The sequence below is a fragment of the Gopherus flavomarginatus genome, chromosome 24 (assembly GCF_025201925.1).
Source record: "Gopherus flavomarginatus isolate rGopFla2 chromosome 24, rGopFla2.mat.asm, whole genome shotgun sequence".
Lineage (NCBI taxonomy): Eukaryota > Metazoa > Chordata > Testudines > Testudinidae > Gopherus > Gopherus flavomarginatus.
In genome coordinates this window covers 3,261,271-3,281,229 of record NC_066640.1, presented here as the reverse complement: position 1 = coordinate 3,281,229, position 19,959 = coordinate 3,261,271, and the positions used below count along the sequence as shown (strand labels likewise).

Below are 19,959 nucleotides of genomic sequence, written 5' to 3'. Positions count from 1 at the left end.
GCTGCACCCCTGCTCCACACGGCACCTCCATACCCCATAGAACAGTGGCTCTCCATGGCACTGGCGCTCTCATGCTTCCCCCACGCCCAGGCATTTGGCATTAGCAAGACCCAAGAAATCAGGTTTAACTGGATCCTTGTGCCATCTAGGCCTTAGCCCAGGGATGTCAGGAGCCAGCCAGCACTCACCATCTTGGAGTAGGGCGCCCGGCCGTAGGAGAACAGTTCCCACAGGAGGATCCCATAGCTCCAGACGTCCGACTTGGTTGAGAATTTCTGCAGGGAATGTGAGGAAGGTGATGCCGCAGCAAGCAGCCACAAAGCCACGCAGGGCTGGTGACACAGGCCAGGGATGGGGGCAAGAGCCTGTATCCCACCCGGTGAACGGCCTCGCCCCATTTCTGAGTGCTCCAGGAGAGTGGCAGGGCCACGAATTGGGGGATGGGCCCTTTGGAGAGAATCTCCTTGGCCCTGTCTCTCGTGTAACTGGATCTGGGTCTGTAACCAGATGTGACACAGCTGGCTCCACACACGACTGTGCCTGCACACATGGCAGCCCAGCGGGTGTCGCTTTGCCAGAGGCCCAGGCTGGCTCCTGGGTGTCTCCATGTAACCGGTTTGGCGGCTCTGCCTTGCTCCCTGTTCTCGGTGCACTAGCAATCCCAGGATGCATTGCCACGCTGGTGCCACTCTGCGCACGTGTGCCTGGGCACTTCGCCCCCTGCTGATGCATGACAGGACAGCTGCCCGGATTCTCCCAGAATGCACTGAGATGAAGCAGGCGAGGCAGCACGGGGGATGCTCAGGCACAGGGAAACGTACGGCTGGGCTGGGAGACGTGTGGCTGCACGGGCACCACCCAAGCATGTTGCTGTACCAGTGTCAAATGTGGGCATCACGGCCTGTGACAAAGCTCACTTGGGGTCACCAAGATGATGTGAAGGGCGGGAGCCCTGCAGAAGGCAGGGCTGGGCCAGGTGGCCCTGCCAGTCCCCTCCCCCTCACTCACATTGTTTTTCAGGGCCTCTGGAGCCGTCCACTTGACTGGCAGCTTGGTGGCATCTACGCCTTTTGGGTCCACCTTGGCCAAGCCGAAGTCACTCACTTTGGCCACATTCTCCTCTGAGATCAGGATGTTGCGGGCAGCAAGGTCCCTGTGCACCAGCTTCTTGGACTCCAGGTAGTCCATCCCCTGGGAGATGTCCCTGCACACCATGGGCAGCCAAAACCAAGGGCAGCGGGTGCATGGAGGGAGAAGGGATCAGCTGTATTCAGTGCCCATCTTCACACCCAACCTCTACCCTTGAACCACAGACATGACTTAGCCCCTCACTAAAGAGGACAACTCTTGGCTGCAGCCTGCCTGGGGCGTGCCATCCCTTTGCAGCTCGAATAAGAGCATAACCTAACCCCAGCCTCCGACCTGTGCAGGGCAGGGGACTGGGACTCAGGATTCCCCGCTCCACCACTGACTCACTGTGTGGCCCTGGGCAAATCATTTTCCCTTTGGGAAATGAGGACAATGGCTGGGGCCTGCCTCCCAGGAGAAATGTGAAGCGCTTTAGATTCTTGAGGGGACAGAGGGCATGGAAAGGGGCCACCTGTGATGAGGGTAACTTTAGACAAGGCTTGTCCTGACTGCAAGGACAGAATTATCCCCTGCTTGGAGCATCCAGGCCACAGTGGGGGAAAGGTGCAGGACTCACAGGGCGAACTGGATGAGCTGCTCGGGCTGGAGGACCGATCTGCCCCGTGTCCGCAGGAAGTTAACCAGGTTCCCCTGCCGGAGGAGAGAGAAACACTTATGAGAACCTGTCACCTCTTGCATTAGCGAAAGGTTCTGCACGGCCAGCCCCGGTGACAGGAGCCCTCTGGCCCGCCAGCTGGGCTAGCGCTGCCCCCCACCCATGCCTCCTGCCTGATCTTACTGCCCCCCATGCAGGATGAGCTGGAAGAATGGTCTCCACGGCCCAGTCGGTCCCTGGCCTCTCTGCAGGGGTTGGGTTTGCAACGGGGCCTATTCCCTGCAAACTGCCCTGGGACCCACCATCTTCCCAGAGAGGAAGGGTTTCCAGTCACTGCTGACCCAGGCCGGATCTGACCCTGCCGCCTAGCCATGAACTGCTCTCCAGGCCAGGCTCCAGCCCCTGCGTGCCCGGGGAACAGAGGTGCTGGAGAGGCATCACTGGTGCAAAGGGCCGGTTGGGGACCCTGGTTTGCTCTGATGCAGCAGGGCAGGCTGGGCCCACGATGCTCTCACCTTGCTCATGTACTCCATGACGATATAGAGGCCGTTGTGCAGGATCACGCCCAGCAGCCGCACCAGGTTTTTGTGACGGACCTTCCTGGAGGAGGGAATGGCCACGTCAAGGAAACGTCAGTCCGGTGCTGGGCCAGGGGGCAGGGCTGGCGCTTCCATTAGGCGACCCTTGGCGGTCTCCTAGGGCGCCAGGATTTGGGGGGCGGCATTTTGTATGCTCCACACGGTTCCGCTCCCATTGCGCTGCCAAAGAAGGACCTTCAGCCGACGTGCCATGGAAAACAGGCAATTGAGCAGCTCAATGACTGCTACTGTCGCCTGCGGCGTTTCGGTGGAGGGTCCTTCTTCGGCGGCGCGATGGGAGTGGAACTGGAAGCTCCCGTGCGCCCCGTGGGGAGCACACAAAATGCTGCCCCCCGAATTCTGCCTATGGCGACAGAAACCCTGGCGCCGCTCCTGCCGAGGGGAAGACTCTAACTATATGTGGCACGCACACGGAGATAGCCCCTGGCTTTGAGGGAGGGGGACACAAGGAACCCCCCTACACACACACACAGCCCTGGCCTGCAAGGGAGGGGGGCATGGGGAATACACAAACACACACCCAGCCCCTGTCCTGCGAGGGAGGGGACACAGGGAACTAGGCTGCGAGGGAGGGGCCATGGGGAATACATACACACACACACACACACACACACACATGCAATCACAATCACAGACATACACCCAGCCCCTGTCCTGCGAGGGAGATGGACACAGGGAACCCCCCCACACACACACACACCAAGCCCCTGTCCTGCGAGGGAGATGGACACAGGGAACCCCCCCCACACACACACACACCAAGCCCCTGTCCTGCGAGGGAGATGGACACAGGGAACCCCCACACACACACACAGACACACCCAGCCCCTGTCCTGCGAGGGAGAGGGACACAGGGAACCCCCCACACACACACACACACACCCAGCCCCTGTCCTGCGAGGGAGAGGGACACAGGGAACCCCACACACACACACACACACCCAGCTCCTGTCCTGCGAGGGAGAGGGACACAGGGAACCCCCCCACACACACACACACACACCAAGCCCCTGTCCTGCGAGGGAGATGGACACAGGGAACCCCCCCCACACACACACATACACCCAGCCCCTGTCCTGCGAGGGAGGGGACACAGGGAACACATGTAACCCACACACTTCCTGGGTGTGGGGTTCTGTCCCATCTAATGGCACCGAAACCACTGAGAGAGAGAGAGAAAATGAGTCGCCTCTACAGGCTTAGCTGGCAGCCAGTTGGCTCTTAGCTCCTGGGGTACAGACTCATGCACTAAGCTCCCGAGGTCCTGGGTTCAATCCTGCCTGCTGACAACTGGGGTCTGTCAGTGTTACACACGCAAAACAAAAGCTGAGCTGCTGGAGCCTAATTCTGCAGCGTGCTCCCTAGCAGGCAGGCTGCAATCCTGGGGCTCCCAGGGCCCTGACTACAGCCTTGTTCTTTGTGGGGTGAGTATCCGTCAGACTAACCGCTGGACACGGTCACTCAACACCGGGCCAGCTCTGGGTTCGTACAGGGCCCAGACATTCTGCTAAGCTGTGCCCCTTGCAGGGGTGGCCACCCATGTAAAGCTTGGGGGCTGCTAATGCTTGTGGGGGGCCCCCACCTGGGCTAAGCTGCCTGGCACTGGGGGTAGCTGAACCCCTTGTCCTAGCTATCAGAGCCTTCCACAATTTACCCCACCCACAAGCTCACCTGTCTGCTCTGCCAGCAATGGGAGGGGGATGCCTGGCTCCCCAGCAAGCACCCTGGTCCCTCCCTCTCACATGGGGAAAACCTGCAAAGCCACCACTTCCCCCTCTGCTCCGCAGGGGCCACATGTAACTGCTGCTCCCACCAGCTAATCTGTAGGGAAAGACCCTCTTCGTTCTATTACCCCCCACATGGAGACCTGTTGGCAGTGCCCACCGCAGCTCCCCCTGCTAGGGCTTGGCTCTTACACTCAGAGCTCTTCCCACAGTAGGGTTCCCAACTTTCTAATCCCACAAAACTGTACCCCCTGTCCGGCCCTTCTCTGAGGCCCTGCCCATGCCACGCCCCTACTCTGGGGGCCCACCCCCACTTGCTTCATCCCCCCTCCCTCCATCACTCGCTCTTCCCCACCCTCACTCACTTTCACCAGGCTGGGGCAGGGGATTGGGTTGCAGGAAGGGGTGAGGGGGCCAGAGATGAGAGGTTTGGGTGCAGGAGGGGGCTCTGGGCTGGGCCAGGGGGTTGGGGTGTGTGGGAGTGAGGGCTCCAGCTGGGAGTGGGAATGAGGGGTTTGGGGTGCAGGAAGTGGCTCCATGCTGGGCCAGGGAGTTGAGGTGCGGGGGTGGTGGTGCGGGGTCCCGGAGACGCTTACCATAGCTCCAAGGAAGCAGCTGCCAGGTCCCTGCAGCCTTTAGGCGTATGGGCGGTCAGGCGGCGCTGCGCAGTGCGCTCTGCCTTTCCAGCCAATAAGAGCTGTGGAGCCAATACTCAAGGTGGGGCAATGGAGCCTCCCTGGCTACCCCAGCACCTAGGGACTGCAGGGGCCTGGTGGCTGCTTCCAAGAGCAGTGTGGAGCCAGGGCAGGTAGGAAGCCTGCCTTAGCCCTTGGTCCCTGCTGCGCTGCTGACCAGACTTTTAACAGCCCAGTCGGTGGTGCCGACCGGAGCCGTCAGGGTCCCTTTTCAGCCAGGCGTTCCAGTCGCAAACCGGACACCTGGGAACCCCATCCTACAGTCACAGACCTTACAGCCAGAAGGGGCCGCTCTGATTAGAGCACAGGCCTGAGAGCCTCGCCCAGTCAGTCCTGCATCCAGCCCATAACTTGTGGCTGAGCTGGAAAGACACATCCAGTCTAGATTTAAAGACTGCAGGAGATGGAGAGTCTGCCACATCCTTGGCAAGTTATTCCAGTGCTTCGCTAAGCCCGCTGTTCAAAGGGCACGCCTTATTGCCAGCCTGAATTTCTCTAGCAAGGTTTCTCTTCGGGGCACGGGCTGTCCCTCACTACGTGTTTGTCCAGTGCCCCCACTGGGGGGCTCTGGCTGGATGGAGGCCACCACAATATAATGCTAAGAAGGAGTCAGAATAATAAATGATTAATATTGAAATCACAGTCACTGTAAATTATCAGTAGTTATTACTGAGTTTCATTATGAAAACACACAGTCTCTCTCACAAACACACACAGCTCCCGGTCTCACAGAGGGATGCCAGCTCTTCACCAGGCTACTCCCTTGCTAGTCCAGGGGTTCTCAGCCAGGGGTACATGTACCCCTGGGGGTACGCAGAGGTCTTCCAGGGGGGTGTGTTCACTCATCTAGATCAGTGTCAGAGGGGTAGCCGTGTTAGTCTGATCTGTAAAAGTGGCAGAGTTCTGTGGCCCCTTATAGACTAACAGATGTATTGGAGCATGAGCTATGGATGCATCCGACGAAGTGGGTATTCACCACGAAAGCTCATGCTCCAATACGTCTGTTAGTCTACAAGGTGCCACAGGACTCTTTGCCGCTCATCTAGATCGGTGTTTCTCAACCTGGGCATCAGGACCCCCAGCGGGTCACAGGACAGCTTTATGGGGGTTGAAAGTGCAGGGCCAGTGTTAGGGTGTGGCCAACAGGGCAGTTGCCTGGGGCCTCACATCACAGGGGGCCCCACAAAACTAAGTTACATGCTTCAGCCCTGGGAGACGGGGCTCGGGCCTCGGGCTCCAGAAAGGGGTACAGTAGCTGGAAAGGTTGAGAGCCATGGTGCTAGACCAGCAAAGTGCGCCTAGTGCGGATGCCAGTCACGCTGGCCAAACCACGCTTTCGTCAGCGTCACTTATTCCAGCCCCTGCCCACCCCATTAGAGGAGCTCTCCTGGTACAGCGGCTTAGCCCTGGGGCTCAGAGATCACACCCCGAGCAATGCAGCTTTACCAGCACAAGTCTGTCCTGTCGGCCTGCTCTCCATCTCCCGCACACAGCCCCCAGTAGGATCCCTGCATGCTCGGTCATCCCCCGCAGGCTGCCCATGCCCCTGCTCCCTGCTCGCTGGGGAATCCTGCAGAGCACCGGGGGGCAGGGAAGGGAGCGCCCGCCCAGCCTCTTAGCTCTTACGTCATGGCAGCGGTCTCAGCGAGAAAGGCCTGGGCGGTGACGTCGCACTTGACGTTCTTCACGGCCACTTTCTGCCCCATGTACTCTCCCTGCAGGACGGCTGCGGGGGTGGGGAGAGAGGGTGGTCAGGCGCTAAGATGGCGGCCCCAGCCTGGCGAGGCGGAAATGGAAGCAGGGTCTGGGGCAGGGAGGGCACAGCTGAGTAGCCCATCCACATCTGGAGGAGGTGAAGGGAAAGCGGGGGAGGGGTGACTCCAAGGGCGAGTCCAGCCTGGGAGTGAGCCTGGGGGGTCCGTCATGGCGTGGCTCCTAGGGGCCTGGTATGCACGTCCCCGTGATAACTATCCCCCCAGTCCATCCCAGCCACGAGACCCTCCCAGCTTAGCCCCCCATGGCTCCCACAGGGCTTGCTGATGGGAGCAAGGGGGTGTGCCCAGCGCTGCCCGGCTGTACAGAGGGACTCAGCCTCCAGGGCTGCCCACCCAGCCTGCTCCCCAGAGCCCAATCCATGCACTGGGTGGGCAAGGCCTCATGCCACCTCAGGATCCACCCCTTCCCTGGACTGCCCCGAGCGCTCACCTCCGAATTCTCCTTCCCCAATCTTGTCTCCCAGTGTGAGATGCTGCAGTTTCAGTAACCAGCCAGCTGCAGGTGAGAGGAGACTGGCTAGTTACAAGGGGCAGGGCTGGGTCTTCCCTCTGTGTTGGGCCTGGACACCGATCGAGGACCCTCCGTGAGCTGAGTGCGAGTTTCACACCCTATAAGCTCCACCAAGCTCAGCCCTGGCAATGGGCTTCCTTGGCCAGAGCTCCCAGCTCTGTTGCTCGAGAACATTGGACCCTGGGGATTTACCTTCCCCCCAAAGTCCCAGCCACTTGCCCTGGTGTCCCCATCCCCCTTCACCCCCCACCCCTGCAGTTTGCAGACAGATCCCTCATACCCTTGGCCAGCTCCTCCTCAGCAGACTTCAGCCCAGGCTTTGGTTTGGGTTTTACCAGCTTGGTGCAGATGGCTCCCTGGTCCTTCATATAGTGCTGCAGACAGACAGACAGAGTTACTCAGGCTCACAGCTGCTGCCCAGTAAGCCTGCTGCACCCTACAGCCCAGCGTTATGCCAGCCCTACCTGGAAGCAGGTGCTGAGACCTGCCAGAGAGAGCAGGACTGGCAGCCCAGAGGGTCCCACACCACCCTAGGATTGTGCCACCCTCTCCACTCTGCAATGGAGCTGGAGTGGCCTACTGTGCCGGAGTGGGGGGAGAGGGTGTCTGAGCTGCTCTCTCCCATTCCCTGCAGGAGGCGTTGCTGAGACTCTGTGTGTGCGTGTGCACACACCGCAGACCCCAGTGACGGTCAAAGGGAGCTGGAACGAACTCATCACAAAGTGACCAGTAGGGGGCACTGTAACAGCCAGGACAGCTCCTCTCCTAGCCCCGCCCCCACTGGGAATGCGCTGCCACCCTCCCAGACCAAGGCCCTACCAAGCCCTCTAACCCAGAGCAGGAAAACTGGCCAAGCCTGGCCAACAGGGCCTTGGCCAAGGCTGCAGGAGACCTGGGTTTGATTCCTGGCTCAGCCACTAGTGCTCTTGGGCAAGTCAGTGATTGTGTCCATCTGTCAATGGAGATCTGCCACCTGGTGGGACTCGGCATAGGCAAAATAGAACGCCAACGCCGCCCCCCCCCCCCTCGAGGTCCATCTCCCAGGCTCCTGGGAGGGCTCAGGATTGGCACATAGGACTCCTGAAGGCCAGTTCCAGCTCTGTGGCTGATTCACTGTGCAACCAGGAGTAGGCCACCTCCCTGTCTCAAGTGTCAGAGGGGTAGCCGTGTTTGCTGCTTTTACAGATCCAGACTAAGAGTCCTGGGGCACCTTATAGACTAACAGATGTACTGGAGCATGAGCTTTTGGGGGTGAATACCCACTTCGTCGGAGGCAGGTGCCACAGAACTCTTTGCTGCTTTTCCCCGTCTCAGTTTCTCTGCCTGTTAGGTAGGGATAAAAATACATCCCTGCTTCGTCCGGCAGGGTCCTTTCCCCAGATTCGGGTGTCAGCAGCTGTTACGGAGTCCCCGGGCGATGCTCTGGAACTGCTCCCCACCAAGCCAGTCAGGACTTTGGGGAGCCTCCTCTCCCTTGGAGCAGACTTGTTCAGGGCAAGAAGCTCACACGGCTTCACCTCCTGGGTCTCTCCTTGGAGCATTCAGCATCCTCTGCCCCTCCGTGCGCTTCCCACAGCGAGCCCACCCCAGCGGGGTCCTGGGAAAGCCACAGGGTCCTGCACCCCCACTTTGCAGTCAGACGTGACTCTCAGCCAGCCAGTAAAACAGAGGTTTATTCGATGACAGGAACAGGGTCTAACACAGAGCTTGTAGGTACAGCGAACTGGACCTCTCGGCCGGGTCCATTCTGGGGGGCAGTGAGCCAGACCCCCCCCCGTCTGCACTTCACTCCTTGTCCCCAGCCAGCTCCAGACTAACAACCCCCCCTAGCCCCTCCTCTCTGCTCAGCTCCTTTCCCGGGCCAGGAGGTCACCTGATCTCTTTGTCTCCAACACCTTCAGCTGGCAACTTTGCAGAGGAGGGCCCAGGCCATCAGTTGCTAGGAGACAGAGTGCCAGGCATTTAGGTGCACTGGCCCTTTGCTCTTCAGCAATCACATGCCCTTATCCCACCACCTAGATACTTAAGAACTGCATAGGGGACACTGAGGCACCAACACAGTATTCAGAGGAAACATCAAGAACATTCCCAGTTCGTCACAGCAGCCCTGGGCTGGGAGGTGATGCAGAAGGCCTGAGGATGACTGCTAAGAAATAGCAAACTCCACTTCCTTCCGCTGGGTTTCAGCAGCAGCTCTATATTTAGATCGTGCGGTTTTGGCTGACAGCAGTCACACAGGTTGGGAACAGAGCACTGAGAAGATTGGGCGGGGGCAGCTGAGCAATGACCTTCTCCAGGGGCTGTTGGTCTCGGGGGGGGGGGAAGGTGGGCGAGTGGCTGGATGCAGTGAAGGAGTAGCTTGCCCGCCGCCCCCTCCCCGCACTCCCCGGGATGGAGCATCTGCTTGTCTAGATTCTTATGCAGCCCTGGAGCTGAGCCCGGGTGCTCTTGGGCCTGATGCTTTTTCTCTGGCTAGTTTCTTTGCCCAGTGGCTCCAGGGAGCTATGCCTGCGCGAGTTGCCACGGGGGGCTGGGACCCTGGGCAGGCGTCCCACTGACCTCGATCATGTCAATGAGGTTGTAGAAGCAGACGGAGGCATCAATGCTCAGCCGGTTCTCCTGGTAGATGACGCGGTAGTGGATGACCTCCTTGCCGAAGCTGACGCACAGCACGTAGTCCCCAGGGTGCCGGATGGACTCCCGCACCAGGAAGAGCCCGTCCTCAGGGGGCTGGAGCGCCTGCACGGCCTCCACACCAGAGATCTTCCCATGGAACCAGCTGGGGGACAAGGAGAAGAATCATAGAATCATAGAATATCAGAGTTGGAAGGGACCTCAGGAGGTATCTAGTTCAACCCCTTGCTCAGAGCCGGACCAATTCCCAACTGAATCTTCCTAGCCAAGGCTTTGTCAAGCCTGACCCTAAAAACCTCTAAGGAAGGAGATTCCACTACCTCCCTAGGTAACCCATTCCAGTGTTTCACCACCCTCCTAGTGAAAAAGTTTTTCCTAATATCCAACCTAGACCTCCCTCACTGCAACTTGAGACCATTACTCCTTCTTCTGTCACCCGCTACCACTGAGAACAGTCTAGATCCATCCTCATTCTTCTCTTCTGCAGACTACACAATCCCAGTTCCCTCAGCCTCTCCTCAGAAGTCATGTGCTCCAGCCCCTAATCATTTTTGTTGCCCTCTGCTGGACTCTTTCCAGTTTGTCCACATTCTTCTTGTAGTGTGGGGCCCCAAACAGGACACAGTACTCCAGATGAGGCCTCACCAATGTCGAATAGAGGGGAACGATCACGTCCCTTGATCTGCTGGCAATGCCCCTACTTATACAGCCCAAAATGCCTTTACCCTTCTTGGCAACAAGGGCACACTGTTGACTCATATCCAGCTTCTCGTTCACTGTAACCCCTAGGTCCTTTTCTGCAGAACTACTTCCTAGCCACCAAGGCTGGCTCTAGCCATTTTCGCCACCCCAAGCACAGCGGCACGCCATGAGGGGTGCTCTGCCGCTCGCTGGTCCCGAGGCTCCGGTGGACCTCCCGCAGGCGTGCCTGCGGATGCTCCACCGGAGCTGCAGGACCAGCGGACCCTCCGCAGGGACGCCTGTGGGAGGTTCACCGAAGCCACCTGCTGCTCTCCTGGCAACCGGCAGAGTGCCCCCTGCGGCATGCCGCCCCAAGCACGCGCTTGGCGTGCTGGGGCCTGGAGCCAGCCCTGCTAGCCACTCAGACCCTAGTCTGTAAGAGTGAATGGGATTCTTCTGTCCTAAGTGCAGGACTCTGCACTTGTCCTTGTTGAACCTCATCAGGTTTCTTTTGGCCCAATCCTCTAATTTGTCTAGGTCCCTCTGTAGCCTATCCCTACCCTCCAGCGTATCTACCACTCCTCCTGAGGGCACCTGAGAGGAAACACACTACACGCACTAGGGAACCAGGCCCAGCTCCACACATAAGCAGTACAGCGGAGACCGCCCCCCACCCCTCCAGAGCTCCCTCCCGTCCCGGGGAGTGCGGGGAAGGGGCGGAGGATGAGCTGCTCCTGCACTACATCCAGCCAACCGCCCACCTACCCACCCCCTCTGAGTGCCACGCTAGAGACCAATAGCCCCAGGAGAAGGTCACTACCCAGCTGGCCCCTCTCCCAGCCAGAGCAGGGCTGACCCCCTGCTCACTCCAGTCTGGTGGGGGGGGGGCACTCCAGGGGAGGCCCACGTAGCCAGACATCCAGCCTGTGGCTAGGGCCAATCCTTGATGCTTTGGGAGAAGGGCAAAAAGCACCCACAATGCACCTGGCCAACCCCACGCAGCTGACTATAGAGTGGGGAATATCCCCTTCCTGACCCCTACAGTGACCAGCACGTGGCCTGAAGCCTGAGATTTGAGTTACTCCTACATCAGCCAGTAGAGCTGTAAAATGACCCTGTCTTCCCCCCTTACTAGATGTGTCCTGAGCCATGGCAAGGCCTGCGGCCTAGGCATGGTGTTAACTCCCAGGTGCTCTGGGTGGCTGTGGGTGCCAGCACCAGTAGAATCCACTGACCCCAGCCAAAAGTGGGAAGGAAATCGGTCTCCTTCATAATGTGAGCGCACCCTATGCCTCAGTGGTGGGGCTGCCAGGGGGCTCGGCTGTACTCACGGCATCAGGCTGAGCTTGGGGTCGACGCGGATGGCTTCACGCTCCCGCACCGAGCTGGCCGAGAGTAGCCCCTCCTCGCCGGTGTCGTTGTGTTTTGCTTGGTACCAGCCTTTCTGCTGCAGGGGAATGTGGTGGGATCTTGATGCCACTGGCACTTTGGGGGGAGGGGTCTTACTCCCCACGGGAAGGGGCATCTGGAGACAATTCCACTAGCCCACCCTCAGCAATCCTCACCCCCCGACTCCCTCCACTGGCAGGTTCTCATTGCTGCTGTGACGGGGGTGGGGGAGTTGGGAAGGGAGTGATGTGGGGGAGGGGCGAGCTTGGGGGGGGCGAGGATGGACGGTGGGGTGGTGCCAGGTGGGATCCTGCTGTCCTAGGCTAAATCAGAGTCTGACCCTGCCGGCTCTATACCCATGCTTCATGGAGCAGTGTTACAGCAGCTCCTTGGGGCCTGTGTGGCTGGGCCAGGCGCTGCACACACACGGCTAAGGAAAGGGGGTCCCTGCCCAACAAAGCCCCCTAGAGGGAGGCGGGGGGCTTTTGCCCCATTGCCAGGAGAACTTGGGCAAGCAGCCGCTGCCCTTTCTGCAGGTCCCCTTAACGGTGGTTTGCCCTTGGGAGCAGCCCCTCCGCCAGTGCTCGTGCAACAGGCTGGAGCCAGCCGGCCTGGCCCTCTGGGCTCATGTCCCATGCCCTGCGCCGCCCGGCTCACCTCGCAGACCTCGACGATGGTGACGATGTCGCCCTTGCGGAAGGCGAGCTCGCGGGCTTTGGGCTTGGTGTGGTCGTGCTTGGTGATGCACTGCGTCCCCGGCAACCAGCATTTCTGTGGCAACAGGGGGTGGCATGAGGGCAGCTGGCAACAAGCCCTGCTCCCCCGGCAGCTAGACACGAGACTGCCGCCCCTCCAGGTGGGTGTAAGGGGCATGCTCTAGGGACTGGCTGAACCCCCTGCAGGACTGCAAGGGCAAGATGGGCACTTCCACGCTGTGACTTTGGGGCACTCTCCACCCGAGCTGCAAGGGGTATGGGGTGCCCCACAGCTGATCAAAGGGTCGAGCGGGTATGACACAATGCCAGGTATTGCCAGGCAAACAGATGCCAACTAGGCAATGGTAGAGGGGCGTGCAGGCGCTGTAGGTTAGCTAGGAAGACAAGCAGTGTCATGCCAGATGGGATCATCTCCCCCAGTGCCAGCTGCTGCAGGAGAAGGGGCGCGTAGCGCCATTAAGGGACAACAGGACAATTATCTGCCCATGATGGAAGGCTCTTCCTTGCTGGCCCCAGGCAGATAGCGGCTGGTTTATGCCTTGGAGCTCGAGGGAATGGGTCAGACCCTGGCACCGGGGGTTCCATAAAGGAGGAGTGGAGGGGCTAGGCCACCCATGCATTTGGAGATGGTCCCAGGGCACAGCCCAGCCAAAGGGTGGTGAGTGGGTGAAGGAGAGGAGGGGAGACCTTCAAGTGCGTGGGGGGAGGGAGTTAGCGGGATTTCACCTTGGGATGTCACATTCAGTGACCCCTTCTTGACCAGTGGTGCCTGCACAATCTGCCCCCCGTGTGGCTGTGTTCCCCAGGCTGTGGTGCCCACATGCTGCCCATGTGCATGGGCTCGTGCACATTACAGGCACCCAGGTCTGAAAATCCAGCCCTCCAGGAAAGTGAAAGTCAGCCATGCTCCTGGGATTTTGTGCTGCCAGGGGCCCTGCGAGGGCTGGAGCAGCCTGCACCACTTACTGTTGACATGCTGCCTGGCTCATCAGCGCATCCACAGCAGCTCTGGGGAATCCTGTCTCTGAGGAAATGCAGCAATCACCTGGGAGGAGACAGAGACGGCCATTGGTCTCTGGGCTGCAGAGACGGAAGGACTGCAGGGGCCAACCCTGCCTCCACTCTGTTGGAGTTTTCTTGTTCAAAGAGAAACTGTCAAGCAAACATTAGGACAGCTGCTTCGCTCCACCCCAGAAGCAGCTGCCTTTAGTCTGGGGTGAACTGATTCCCACTACGTGTTGTGCAGTTGTGAAGAGCTTTGAGATTCTTCGAGGTGTAGAAATGGGGGATTACATGTCACTGTTATTATCAGAAAGGCATTTTCCCCTCTCAGCACCTGGGTAAGGTGTAGCATGATGCTGATCTTTGTGACTAATGATCACATAGCCTAACACGAGCCTGGTGAACTGTCCAGCCACCATCACACAAGGTCCTTTTACACCAAGACGTGGCCCCTTACAGCTCCTTCCCACTTGACAGCCTCCAAACACATACCAATCATCCCTTCATTACCCCCAACCCCTCTTGCACCTCCCCAAGACGGCAGCATCCTGGCTTTGCAGATGGAAACAATAGAAAGGTGGGATTCTCAGGCGCTCGGCTCTGGCCCGTCTCTGCTCCCACTGAGGGCACTGGGCGGCTTCTCCCTGAGGCCAGATGGGAGCACTTGGGAGAAGCCCCGGCGCCCCACCCCCGAGGTGTCTTGCCCAAGGCCACCCAGCAAGTCAGTGGCAGAACCAAGACTAGGACCCAGAAGTCCTGACCCCCTGGTCCCTCTGCTGTCCCCACTAGATCACATGCTTTCCTAGAGCCAGGACTCCCCTGCCCTGCTCTAACCACTAGGTCCTAGAGTTTAAAGGCAGAAGGGACCCCCAGGCCATCCAGCCTGACTTCCTGGAGCTCAAAGCTCCCCTCCCCCCCAATCCAGCCCCACACACTGACCCAACAACCGAAATGAGACCAAGGTATTACAGCCCACAGGAAACTAGACCGGCCTGTGCCACAGACACAGCAAGGAGGCGCCAAGGGGCCCCAGTGCCCGAGGCCCTGCAATGGCAGGGAAATGAGTAAGTGAGAGAGACCCAGAGAACCTGGCAAGTGACCTGCACCCCCACGCTGCAGAGGCAGGCGAACCGCCCTCCCAACCCCAGGTCACCACCAGCCTGGTATGGGGCAAAATCCCTTCCTGACCCACACTGGGTGATGAGTTAGTCCCTGGGCATGGGAGCAAGGGCCAGCCAGCCAAGCACCTAGCTAGAGAGAACATCCAGTCCCACCTCAGAGCCCTGCCCCTCCCCATCCAGTGACCCAGCCCAGCCTGCCCCTCTCAATCCAGTGACCTGGCACAGCCCTGCCCCTCCCCATCCAGTGACCTGGCCCAGCCCTGCCCCTCCCCCTTCCAGTGCCACCTCAGAGCCCTGCCTCTCCCCATCCAGTGCCACCTCAGAGTCCTGCCCCTCCCCATCCAGTGACCCAGCCCAGCCCTGCCCCTCTCAATCCAGTGACCTGGCACAGCCCTGCCCCTCCCCCTTCCAGTGCCACCTCAGAGCCCTGCCCCTCCCCATCCAGTGACCTGGCCCAGCCCTGCCCCTCCCCCTTCCAGTGCCACCTCAGAGCCCTGCCCCTCCCCATCCAGTGACCCAGCCCAGCCCTGCCCCTCCCCATCCAGTGACCCAGCCCAGCCCTGCCCCTCTCAATCCAGTGACCTGGCCCAGCCCTGCCCCTCCCCATCCAGTGCCACCTCAGAGCCCTGCCCCTCCCCATCCAGTGACCCAGCCCAGCCCTGGCCCTCTCAATCCAGTGACCTGGCACAGCCCTGCCCCTCCCCCTTCCAGTGCCACCTTAGAGCCCTGCCCCTCCCCATCAAGTGCCACCTCAGAGCCCTGCCCCTCCCCATCCAGTGACCCGGTCCAGCCCTGCCCCGCCCCATCCAGTGACCCGGCCCAGCCCTGGCCATCCCCATCCGGTGACCCAGCCCAGCCCTGGCCATCCCTGAGGCTTCAGAGGAAGGAGACAAAGAAAACCCACCAACAGTCCAGCCCTGTGTGTGGGTGTATGTGGGTGTCACATGAACGTTTAGGATCTTAGGAAGAAAAACAGAAGTGGCCCCAGAGCTGCTGGGCCCTGCCCCCAGCTGAGCTCTCGCACTCTTTCCCTTTTCTCGTTTCTGGGCGGGTCAGTTCTGTGCATGGGAGGAGGGTGTGGAGCTCCTTGCACATCTCTCACACGTCCCTTTCCCAGCCCAGACCATGCCAATGAACTTTTCCCTAGAAACCCACTTCCCAGAACGAGCAGTTGATTTTTTTTTTCTTTCAAGAAACCTTTTCCTTCTGTAACTGGCTGCAGCCAGGCACTCAGGGCTTCATTGCAAGCTGTCAGCCGTGCAGTCACAGAGGGACCTGTGGGTATGTCTACAGACCAACTAGACACCTGCAGCTGGACCTGCCAGACAAGTCAGGCTTGCAGGGTTTGGGCTGAGGGGCTGTTTCACTGCTTTGGGCTCGGCCTGGAGCCCGGGCTCTAGGACTCTGAGAGGTGGGAGGCCCCAGAGCGGAAAATGTGGTTTCACAAGCAACTTTCTGCTTCACACCCCTGAAGCTGCAAATTACACCTTCTCTGGTTGCCTCACTCCAGAGCCAGGGGCATGAGCACTTAGGCTGCCTGGCTGCCAACAAGTGAAGTCTAAAGAGAGCAGATCTGAACCCACGGAATGCTGCAAAGCTGGCAACCCAGCTCCCAAGGTGATGGCCATAGAATCAGGGGCATCGGTACAGATTGCTTGTCAAGAATCTGTGTGATTGACGCCAGACAGATACAAACTCCCCCACTGGGAATGCACCTGAGAACCAGCAAGGGGATTACGGTAGACTCTGCCATCTGATTTAGGGGGATAAGTATTGTCCCCATTTTGCAGATGGGAAAACTGAGGCACAGCTGTGGACTTGTCTAATGTAGCAGGCGCTGTCACTGGCTGAGCTGAGACAGATCTCAGGAGAAGCCGTGCTCAGACTGCTGACCACTCCGACTGGGCCCTGTCTTCTCCTTACAGAAGGGCCCAACATGCTCACCTCACTCTGCACCGGCAGTGTCCTGTGGCCAGGCAGGAACAGAGATGGGAAGAGAACCCGGGACTCCTGACTCCCAGTTCCAGGATGTCATAAGACCGGCAATGGTGGGCCAGACCAATGGGCCAGCTAACCCCATACCTTGGCTCTGACAGCAGCCAGTGCCAGGTGCTTCTGGGGGAATGAACAGAACAGACAATTTCAAGTGATCCATCCCATCATCCAGTCCCAGCTTCTGGCAGTCAGAGGCTATGGACATCCAGAGCATGGGATTGCGGTCCTGACCAGTTTGGCTAATAGCCATTGATGGACTTATCTCCAGAAGCTTTCTAATTCTTTTTTAAACTGAGTTACACCTTTGGCCTTCACAACATCCCCTGGTGATGAGTTCTCCAGGTTCACAGTGCATTGCATAAAACAGAACTTCCCTAGGACTGTTTTTAACCTGCTGCCTATACATTTCACTGGGGGACCCCTGGTTCTTGTGGCAGGGGTAAGGGGCAGGGGTAAATGACACTGTCACATTCTCCAGTTAGCAGGAGAGAGAGTGCCACAGTGCACTGGACTGTGGCCACTGGCCTTTCTCCACTGTCGGCCACAGTTAAATCCTGCCTTAGAGAGTACAGCCGTGCCATGAGTCCAGTGCTCGAGTCTCATATTTCCTCCACAGCAGCTTTCCCTTTTTAAAAGGCAAGTTGGCCTTGTGACTAGGGTACTAAGTAGGACTCAGGAGCTGTGGGGTCAAATCCTGGCTCTGCCACAGACTCCCTTTTTGACCTTGGGAAAGTCACTTACCTCCTGATTTCTCATCTATGCAATGGAGATAATTGTCTATTTAGACTGTAACTTCAGGGGGGCAGGAACTGTCTCTTAATAAGCAAATACGTGACGTCTAACAATGCCACATTGATCTTGGCTGGGGCATCTGGACGCTGCAGAAATGTAAAGAATACATCCGGGAACTAATTTGGCAGTTGAGTCTCTATTGAACAGTTTCCCTCGGTCCCTTTCCAAAGCTCTCCCAGTCATTTCAATGCAGCTAAACACTATGGACCAATTTCTAGCTCGTCATCTGGTGGCAGCACAGGCAGGCACCACTGGGGGCAATTGGCAGTGCCAGCAGGGAAGGCTGGAACATCACCTGGTCTGCTGCTGTGTGGAGTTACCGTAATGACCAAGAGAGCAGCAGAGAAAGGCAATAATTGCCCTAATTTAACCCCGGCAGGCCAGATGAGGCTGATTAAAGGAAATAGTGTGGGGCCAACCAGAGCAGCCTTAAAACAGAGAAAAACAGCTGGGGAGGTCAAGTGGAGGCAGAGCTTAAACACTGGAAGCTTCAGGAAGGTGGACTTGAGTGCTGGGGACCTAAACTGGGGTTTGCTGGTCTTGTTCTTGTGCTTTGGTGGATGGCCTCTCCTGGTTCTGAGGTTGCGGGGTAACACTGGAGCCTCTCTCACAAGAGAGAGAAAAGCCCCTTGGATTTGTGCTTGGATGCAAGCCGGACTCCTGGCTGACTGGGCCAGTGAGGAGCCCTGCATCTGAGAGTGGGTCAGGCAGAACTATCACAAGTTGCTGTAACCAACTGCCCTTGCTGGGCCCATGTCATAGGCAGCTGGTTGCACCATTTGCCTGAACACTCACACCCCACCCAGACACTGGTTTTGGCAGGTCATTTCTTTTTAAATGGGATCATCCAGGCTCAACGTGTAGCTGCAAGATGAGCTAAGATCCTGCTGCTCAAAGAAGAGGAAACCGCCACTGGGCAAGAGACATCACCCCGTCACAGAACTACACTACAGAGAAAAGGAGTCAGGACTTGATAACAGCCGTTTCTCTGAACCAGGGCAGAGTGGGGAAGTCAGCGTGGGCGGTGCTGACACCCTCCTTCTCCTTCGTCTAAGGTCAGCCTGGCCCCACAGGCTGCTCCTTTCAGCTTGGGAAATCTAGAAGTGACCATTATTATCACTTGACCTCCTGTATAACACAGACCAGTATCCAGCCCTTATCTTGTAGTTGAGCTAGAGTGTATCTTTTAGAAAAACACAGCCAGTTGTGATTTTAAGACTCCACCACATACCCTGGCAAGTTGTTCCAATGGTAAATCAGCCTCACTGTTAAAAGTTTGCACCTTATTTCAAACCTGAATTTGTCAAGCTTCATCTTTCAGCCACTGGTTCTGTCTACAGAAATATCCTGTTTGTAAACCCAGAGTAACTCCCTTGACTTTCATGGAGTTATTTAAGATTTATTCTACCATAAACAGGACTGGATTAAGGCACTAGGCCAGCACATATGGCTCCAGTTCCTGGAGTCATGTGATTACATCAGAATGTCAGCTTTAAACAAGTAAGTTTTGAGCCCTCAGAGCAGTGAAGAAAAGATTTTAAAAATTTACACTCAGGCCATGATGCAGTGATGGCTGCTGAGAGCCTGAGACCATCACTCCGAGAGGGAAGAACTGTCTCATGCATTTCAATGGGCTGTTAACTCCAACACTCACGGCTCTGGAGAGCACTGCCAAACCCACCCTGGCAGTGGTCCATCTGCAGCAGCAGGACAGGACTGCAATGGGCCCAGCCCCCCACCAAAGCAGAGAAATATCCAGAATCATGAAATTTAAAAAAATAATACATTGGAAGTTCTTGCCCTTCACCTTCTGGTTTCTGAGCCTTTCACTCACACTCGCTTCATGTTTTCAAGCTTTTCTCCACAGTCATAAGAGCTGGGAACTTACTTTTTTTGAAAAAAGAAAGCCAAGATTCCCATATATTCACAACTCCAGGATCTGGGTCTTTAAGAATAACACTAAATATTGTGAGACTTGAGTTAGTCATGGGTGCTGGGAACACAGGGGTTGTGCCCTGATTATCTCTGTCTGCCCCGTAAAGAAGGGCCGAAAGCTTTTCGAGTTAGAAATTCAGAGCCCTTTTTTTTCTAGAAGACTCGATGGATGACTGGACAACTGACAGACTCCAAAGAAGCAAAGTGTCCTGACGGACTGAGGGGGGAAGGGATTTTTGTTCTCACGTGTTGTTTCTGTTGGCACTGATCGAACCCGAATGCCTGAGGTTCAGTGCTCCCACCTCCGTTCTAATGATGGACTGAGAATGTGCTCCATTTCCTCTTGGAGCTCTCCAGAGAGACCTCCAGCACATACAGGGGAGACAGTTCTTATATTGCTATACTAAAAGCAAGTCCTTAAAGGGCATATCCTCCCCGCCTCCCCGCCACCCTTCAGATCTGCTCTATAAAGAAGCAAAAAAGGCAGGGTGGGGAACACAGTCCTAGTTTCTTCTCCCCTTTGCAGGTCACCTATAAAACGTCCCTGGGTGTGTACAAACCCCACGCAACACTGCACATCTGGAAGGGGGTGCAGCAGCTGCAGCAGCAATTATGCGCAGGACACAGCAATGAGGTCCTGATTTCC

General features: G+C 57.7%; 1 protein-coding gene across 4 annotated transcripts in view; it reads right to left on the bottom strand.

The window, feature by feature from the left end:
• Positions 1 to 19,959, bottom strand: part of MATK (megakaryocyte-associated tyrosine kinase) — a 36,183-nt gene that overhangs the window by 1,031 nt on the left and 15,193 nt on the right. For 2 of the 4 annotated variants that reach the window (XM_050933776.1, XM_050933779.1), the window contains exons 3-12: positions 13,435 to 13,513; positions 12,410 to 12,523; positions 9,608 to 9,827; positions 7,329 to 7,422; positions 6,968 to 7,033; positions 6,389 to 6,488; positions 2,260 to 2,344; positions 1,706 to 1,779; positions 1,009 to 1,204; positions 189 to 275 (exon numbers count right to left, since the gene is read on the bottom strand). In XM_050933776.1, the coding sequence (XP_050789733.1) occupies positions 189 to 275; positions 1,009 to 1,204; positions 1,706 to 1,779; positions 2,260 to 2,344; positions 6,389 to 6,488; positions 6,968 to 7,033; positions 7,329 to 7,422; positions 9,608 to 9,827; positions 12,410 to 12,523; positions 13,435 to 13,513 (1,115 nt within the window). Of the gene's footprint in view, positions 1 to 188; positions 276 to 1,008; positions 1,205 to 1,705; positions 1,780 to 2,259; positions 2,345 to 6,388; positions 6,489 to 6,967; positions 7,034 to 7,328; positions 7,423 to 9,607; positions 9,828 to 11,694; positions 11,811 to 12,409; positions 12,524 to 13,434; positions 13,514 to 19,959 lie in introns of all 4 variants that reach the window. The other 2 variants (XM_050933777.1, XM_050933778.1) reach the window with 2 other exon arrangements.